At 28.5% G+C, this 7,906-nt stretch overlaps 1 protein-coding gene across 2 annotated transcripts; it reads right to left on the reverse strand.

Annotated features, from left to right (window-relative positions):
* Positions 1-1,210: 1,210 nt before the first annotated feature.
* LOC149062358 (uncharacterized) lies at positions 1,211-7,617 on the reverse strand. Of its 2 annotated transcripts, XM_089216878.1 has the most exons (9): positions 7,232-7,617; positions 4,848-6,309; positions 4,395-4,761; positions 4,115-4,315; positions 3,954-4,040; positions 3,598-3,889; positions 3,051-3,115; positions 2,749-2,956; positions 2,148-2,381 (listed from the first exon to the last, which is right to left on the reverse strand). In XM_089216878.1, the coding sequence occupies exons 2-8, from the start codon at positions 5,471-5,473 to the stop codon at positions 2,795-2,797; spliced, it is 1,800 nt and encodes a 599-aa protein (XP_089073004.1). In that variant the 5' UTR covers positions 5,474-6,309; positions 7,232-7,617; the 3' UTR covers positions 2,148-2,381; positions 2,749-2,794. The 2 variants fall into 2 exon arrangements, 1 of the variants encoding a protein (XP_089073004.1); XR_016189628.1 differs by lacking the exons at positions 2,749-2,956; positions 3,051-3,115; positions 3,598-3,889; ... (1 more) ...; positions 4,115-4,315; positions 4,395-4,761 and adding an exon at positions 1,211-1,885 and having other exon boundaries at positions 1,949-2,326; positions 5,633-6,309; positions 7,232-7,499.
* Between the last annotated feature and the right edge of the window lie 289 nt (positions 7,618-7,906).

Below are 7,906 nucleotides of genomic sequence, written 5' to 3' on the forward strand. Positions count from 1 at the left end.
TTTTTAAGTTTTATATATGGTTTATATGCTAATGTATATGACATGATCGTGTATTTCTATAACAGTGCCTTGATGTTATTGGTTTACAAAGGAGCACACATGCACTTATAATCTTTTGTCAATACATAAATTAGCAATAACCAAAATTATGAGTGCTGTGTAACACGGATTCACCAGTGGCATTACAGATATAATTTTTTTTGAATATTCAAGTTTAAATTGTTTTAAAGTGTGGAAAGATAACTTCAATATTTTAGGTTATGGATAAAATGTGTGTTACCAATATGAGTTTCATTGAATACTATTTTTTGATATTTTTGATAATTCATGTGTGAGGTCAAAATTAGCAATAAGTTCCGAAATATAGTATCATACAATTTTATAATTTATGACAATGCTTTACACTAGATGGTGCTGGATCAAATTGTTGCTTAAAATTAGTTGAAATTTAAATTTATTTGTAAATGATTCTATACCTTTGGGAAATATTTAATGCAATTTGCAAAATTCTTTCATATAGAAATTATTCATTATATTATCATTCAATATATAAATCATAAGTCATAATCATTTACAGAATCGTGACATAAATATTGATACAGCTGCAGATGTGCAAGAGAGCCAAATTAAGATAAAAGTTAGGAAATTCTATTGAATCGATATCATTGGTAAGTAACATTAATTACTTTACCAATTAATTTGTTTTGTTACATTCAATTTTTGTAATGGCCCACGCTGCATTATGCCAGCAGGGCCTCAAATCTATCAAAAGTCTACTAAAAATACTCAGCTCGAAATTGAAATTTTCCATATAACTTACTTTACTAACTACTTACTATCTATGACGGTTTTCTCGGTAAACCGTTGGCCGAACGAATATTTTGCATAGAGGTCGATTTGTTCTCCGAGAGATGCTACACTAGGATCAGTTTTTCATTTTTCCAAAAAGGTCAGATAGCCTGATTATATTAATTAAGTCTGTTAGCTGTTATGTTCATTAATATTTTTGAAATAGAACCAAGACACAGATTACAAATTTTAAAAAAACTTTTGTTGTTTATTTATAATTTTTTATAAATATCTTAAGTTCAAATATGACAATATTTATCAAAACCTTAAAAATGTTCAAATTGATTATAGTAAAAAATATATATAAATAGTTTAATTTTTATATCTTAAGATTGAAAAATTGAAACAAGAATTCTCATCAATACATTGATTATTTTAGTCAGCTATCCATATGGGCCACAGCATGTTTTGTAAGCTTTTCATTGATGTGTTTAAAAGTTTAATGATTCGTATTTATAAACCATACCATATGTCCATATTATGTGTCAGTTCACCTGTAAATTGTTAGGGGTTATAAAGCCCTTCAGAAGCAAAAAGTATGTGATTCACATTCATACTGTTATCTAAAAATACTTAAAATATACTACTAATATAATAAAAATAATATAATACTTAAAACACAGTTTTTTTTATGGCCATTCACTTTTAATATAAATAAAAATAACATTATTTTTTAATTTCCAAATCATATTTTAAAAACAATGTAATAGGTATGATACCTTCTTAATTATACAATTTTTCTCTTAATAACTATTATATTTTTGAAAAAATGTTTAACGTTTTACTAAATAAAATAATTCAACAGAAATATAGTTCTTGAATAGTTAGATGATGTTTACAGCAACTAACAGCTTTTTTGTTTTGTACTAATATACATTGTTTCATCCTCATTGTAACATAATATTTTAATAATTTGGAAGTTTCTCGTCTTAGGCGCCTTTATTGTTAAATAAACCAGCAGTAGTCTGTAAACTTGCAAGAAGGATGTAGGTTGATCATTTGGACCAATAGGTTGGCATAGTGTACCGTAAGATTGCTACAATTGAAGTATAAACATTAATAATATGAATTTATATTAACTATTCAAAAGTTATTTTACCTCCAAAGAATTTTGGTTCATCTTGTTTTGTTGACATATTTAAAAACCACACGTTTGCAATAAATAATTTGTTGAATCCATAGGCGACACAAAACTCATATAACATTGATTTCCCAATCATTGAGCCAAAAAATGGTTTTCTCTAAAACATAATTAACAAGATACCTATAGTGAGATATAACAATGTGATGTTAGGAAGCAACAAGTAAAATTATTGTTTATTAATATAGTTGAACAAACTTATCTTTATTACTGCTTCAGATGCCCTCGCTGGATATATGCGGAATTTGCGATTTATAACATCAGATAGTGAAATAAAAATATTTGAGAATTTTTCAGTTTCTTCACTGTTTGAACTCTTCAACGCATTGATGTTTTCTGTAAAATTGTATAGCTTTTTAATGGAAAAAGCTATACAATTTTACAGAAAAATCTATAAAAAGTAATACATTTATTTTAAATAACATTATGTGTAGTAAGTAGATCTTAAGGTTATTATATAAAATATTATTTATTTCTTAACTTCTTCAACAGTTTCATGGGGAAAATGGTAAGCACGCACCATATCAAACACCAACCGACCTGTATGTTTTATGTGTAATAGTGTTATAGTTCAACTAGCAGTGGTTAGGTTCGCAGCGCAAATACTAGTGAGCTATGTGGTGTAATGATGTGTAAGGTGTGTATATGAGTATATGTGTTTGTGTGTATAGATCGGTCAATGAGAAATAGGCTGTTTAGTTGATCCAGACCCAACAATAACACACCTCCTACAGTGATAAGTACAATTAATGACATACCTTATTTATTTTTCGTAAGTGGACAAGTAGAAAATTAACAACATACTCAGGGATAGGCTCCAATTTGTTGTTGAACATAGCCATCATTTCGGTGACCAGTCCTCCTCAAAAACATCAATAGATCACCGTCTCTGTTTAGTTGCTGTACAGATTCTGCAATAATCCTTGTTGAATTTTCTCTTTCAGATCTGGAAGTACCATCTCTGATCTAAAAAAAATAAATACATACAGTTGACATTATTCAACCGCAATCAAAACAGTAATTATGTTGATTCAAATATTGATAATAATTAAACAATTACCATGAGATTATTGATGCTTTGTTGAAATTCTACAAAGAACTGATTTTCCACAATAGTCAGTCTTTCTGTTTAAAATATAAATAAACATAAATATTATTATTAAAAATATAATATCTTTGACAATAATGATAATTTAAAACAATTTGCCATGCTAGAGATACTTTTAAAAGCGACACTTATTTATCAACAAGCATGGTACCATGCATACCATTAACAAAGCACAAATATTCACAACACAACTACTATTTACATATTGACCTAATATCTATAATGGTGTTAAATAAATTTTACACCAGGTTAAGCTTATGAAAGCAATAATAAAAAGATAGAGCAAATAGAAAAAAAATATTTATTAAATTAAATACAAATATTGATGACACTTACTAATTTTGTTTTTAAGAATTGATGTTACACTGTCGATTATTTTAAACATGTACCTAACAATAACACAAACATAAAACACATAATACATACATATAACACAAACATTTATGGGATAATGCAACATAGAGAACATAGTATGGTCAGTACAACTAAGATAACTCACGAAGAAAGTCCCAAATATTAGGGTGGCGTCCAATTTGAGTGAGCAACGTTGCATGGAAGGATTCTAAGTAATTGTTGGTCCGGTGATCTTGACCAAAAACACTTAAAAATCGTGGACCAATTTGCAAAAACCAATAATGGTAAATGTAGTCCATCAGGAAACGATTCATAACCTCATTAATTTCGGGAAATTGTAAGGTATAATTAACAATCGTATTTAATCCATCTTCCATACAAAAATTAGGGCACCCCAGATGACCCCTTTCAGCCGGTAGATGAGGCAATGCTAGTACCTGAAATATAAAATATAATTGAAATACAATAATATTAACTTGTAAAAGAGAAAATCAAATTTACCATTCTAAAAATACGAGCTGCTACATCATGCCTCTTTACCAAGTTCAAGACACCATTCACTTTTCGGTGACAATATCTAACAACCGACTATAACATTAAAAATAAATATCATTAAATTTATCTGACAGGTATGATCAACAAAATGTGTTTGTTTATATTACCTGGGTATAATGGAACCAACAGCATAGTAAGTTACTGTTAGGGAAGATTTGCTGGACAGCATTCATAAGAGCACGCTCATAATCAGTAACAAAACGGATTCCATCATAATTCAAAGGTAGAATATTGCGTATCACAGCGAATAACGCACAATACGTTTCCTCTGTCTCACTCCCCAAAAGGACAAAGACCATTGGAAACGCCTAAATTATAAAAAAAAATACATATTTAGAGCATAGTTATAAGTAATAACAAATAATATAACTATAAACAATTGCTTACTACACTTTTGTAGAGAATCTGAAATGTCAGGAAAGATCGCAAGTCCATTGGCACTTGAGGTAGCGTCTTATACGTACCATCTATTCCAACAATCTCTACTGTAGCCAACTGTTCACGATACTTTTCAATTGCCGAAGTATTCGCAAAAATAATTCCAACAGTTACTCCATTTACAATCAATTCTTGATTGAAAAAGGCAGTTGAAGGAATTTGGAATGTTGAGGCATAATTTGCATTCCGGGGGTCTCTCAACATTTCTGCAAGATCATGCATGTCCCGAGGTAATTGTGGACGTCTTGATAGTCTCATCCTTTTTGTTCTAGCTTGTGCCTGGAGGAATGTATAGCGAATGGCAGCCTGGGGATGCCTACCAAAAGTTAAAAAAAATTATCATATAATTAGCATAATTTATGTATTTGTATTTCAACACAATAATTAAGTTAATTAACTTACCTAATTATTTCGCTATTATAGAGACCTCGAATTGATGGGGTTGTGATTGTCCGATCAATAGCTCTTTCACCTAGAGCGTTCCTCAGGAATGGCACATTTAAATCAATTTCATTCGGCTCATGATTGTGTGGAACTACAATCAAAATTTGGTTGTCCATCTCGTTTCTACTGATAGATGCTGAACCATGACATATAGGACGATTGGGATTTTTTTGACGCTCACAAACCAAAGTTATTTTATTGATGAGTAACTTTTTTTTATAATATTTATACCCAAAATTATCAACATAAAATTTTGAGTTGAGCCGAATGCCAGGGATTGTCCTATATGTTCTTGCTTGTTGTTGTTGTTGTTCTTCTCCTTCTTCTTGTGGCTGATTTTCTTCTTGTTCTTCTGCCTGTGGCTGATCTTCTCCTTCTGCCTGAGGTTGATCTTCTTGTTGTTGCTGTTGTTGATCTTCTTCTTGTTCTTCTGCTTGTCGTTGATCTTCTTCTTGTTCTTCTTGAATCTGAATGGCAGCAGGACGTTGGGCGTAGTTGTGGTCTTGTAGGAAGAGGTTGAGATTTGCTACACCGACTTCTTCGTGATTGGCTGGAATGACATAGTCATGATCTCTCAATGCCATTTTACTATGCTAAACAAAACTTAAAAAAATATTAAACAAATAAAAGAAATATATGTATAAATATAAAGTCGGTTGGTTTTAAGAAAAACCTTTTATATATACTTATAGGCAAGTCACAGAGATTGGTCTTGAGAAAAACCGTTTATTTCTTTTACTTACAGTAAAATCGCAGAAGTTAGTCTTAAAAAAAACTGTTTTTTTTTTCTCGTAGGTAAGTGGCAGGTAAATGGCAGATATATCAGGCTATATAATAAATTAAAAAATTTGTATTAGTATCACAGTCATTCATAGATATGATAAAATATCTAATTAACATAATTATTTGTTTTGTTACATTTACATAATATTAACAACTCTTAAAATAATTCATTAATAATTATTCACTTTACATAAACTGAAGCTATTTCAGTTAAAACACATAGGTACATAATTTAGGTAATAAAAATAGAGATTAATTGTTAATCTTATTTTCAGTGTCTTCCACAGCTAATAATTCATGAATTATTAATAAGAAAAAGTTTTAAGTTATTTGATATGCTTTATAAATATTTGACTTAACAACATTGCACATTCTTCCAGCCATAACTACCATGCAATTTTCAGACATATTCAATTTTCCTAAACAGAATAACTGTATAGTTATTAAAATATTCATAAAAATATGTGTAATTGTTTGATAAAAAAGACAAAGTTATGGTTAAGTTAAGTATTGCAATTTTCAAGATGTCATCAAAATAGCTATCATCAACCAATGACCATCATAACAAGATCCATGGTGTTTACTGCATTCAATATATTTGGAAGATTTTTGTAAGCAGCATTCAGTATTTTCAAATCTGTAATTATAGAAAATTAGAATATTTTAAACATTGTAACAATCAATCTGCAGAATTCTGTTCAAGTAATGATGACCAAAAGCACTGGTATTTAATTTAGATAGTGGCAACAGAAAAACTAAGTGATCAGTGTTAGTTTTAAAATAATACATCATGATCTTTATTAATCAATATAAAATAACAATAATAATATTAATTTATTTATTTCCCAACTATAGTTTAACAATTTATAAGATAAACAAAATTAAATTGCAGTTGTTAGACACTTCTAAGCCATTGGCTGTGTTCATAAAAATATTAAAAGTCTAAACAATATAATAACAACAATAATTAATATATATATAATAATGTTGGTTAATACATATTTAAGAATATAAGTAAAAAGATAATGAGCAACAGAGCATGAAAAATAATTTTTGATTTAAAATAATAGAATGACAATATATTTAATGTTTAATGTAGTTGGATAAACTTATGCTAAGCTAATTATATTAATAATAATAGTTTTTTTAAGATGATGAAAATTATAAAAGCTATGAGGGTTAATTTTAAATTTAATAACACCTAATGGAAATTGGAAGTGTGTTATTTGTAACATGTAAAGTATTATATTATTTACATTGTAAAAATAAGGAAATTATTTACTTTATAAGTATAATGATATATATTAAGCTGTTAATGTACAAAATACAAATAAATAATTATGTTGAAATTGTTTTACAAAAACGTGGTATTTGAGTCTATAGTTACGTAAATGTAGTACTTCCTAGTCGAAAAACTTATTAATTAGGAGTGCACATGCTATTAAGAAATATTTAATATTATCTAATAAACAATAAGAATAAAAAGATATATTACAAACAATAATTCATCTAAGAATATATTATTAAGGTAAAAATTAAAAAATATAAGTCTTACTTACGTTAAGATGAACCAAATACCAACTTTCTAATAAAAGCGACAAACGTAAAATGACCGTTAAAGTTATTATAGACGATTATTTGCTATTTGAAATTTTAACGGACGAATAAATAATGTATCCGGTGCTGGGGACCAGGCTGAGGAATTCTAATACTCAAAAATCGTAGTTGAACTGTTTACAATGTCGAATGGTTGGTAATAATTTGAATTTTTGTATTTTGAGGTTAGTGTTCGAACTCTGAATAATCGAAAATTCCTTATCACTGGGCCGAACTCTTATCACGGGCCGAACTGTACCCATCCCATCAAGGTGTATTGATAAGGTGTTGTCACTTGTTTGATAACTTGATTGAAAACTTTACTACAGATAGTCGTCACTACCGGGAGCGCTGTATGTCCTAAAGAGGCCGATAAACGAACACTTTTGTATACCAAAGCCATAGAAAATTGAAAATATATTATGATTTAAGAAATAAAATTTAAAATTTTACATTGCATAATGACTTCTATGTTCTAAATTATTTGTATTTAAATACTTTCTTTTTATCAAATACAATTATTAATATTATTAAATATTGTCATTTTTAAATTTCCTATTACAAAAAAAATATATGAAAAATGTGAGAGTTAATTCACTAAATTATCATACATAATGCTTTCAAAGTGTTACAATGAA

Source organism: Diuraphis noxia, unplaced genomic scaffold (assembly GCF_037042655.1).
Source record: "Diuraphis noxia isolate RWA-SAM2 unplaced genomic scaffold, SU_Dnox_SAM2 contig0001, whole genome shotgun sequence".
In the NCBI taxonomy this organism is placed as follows: domain Eukaryota; kingdom Metazoa; phylum Arthropoda; class Insecta; order Hemiptera; family Aphididae; genus Diuraphis; species Diuraphis noxia.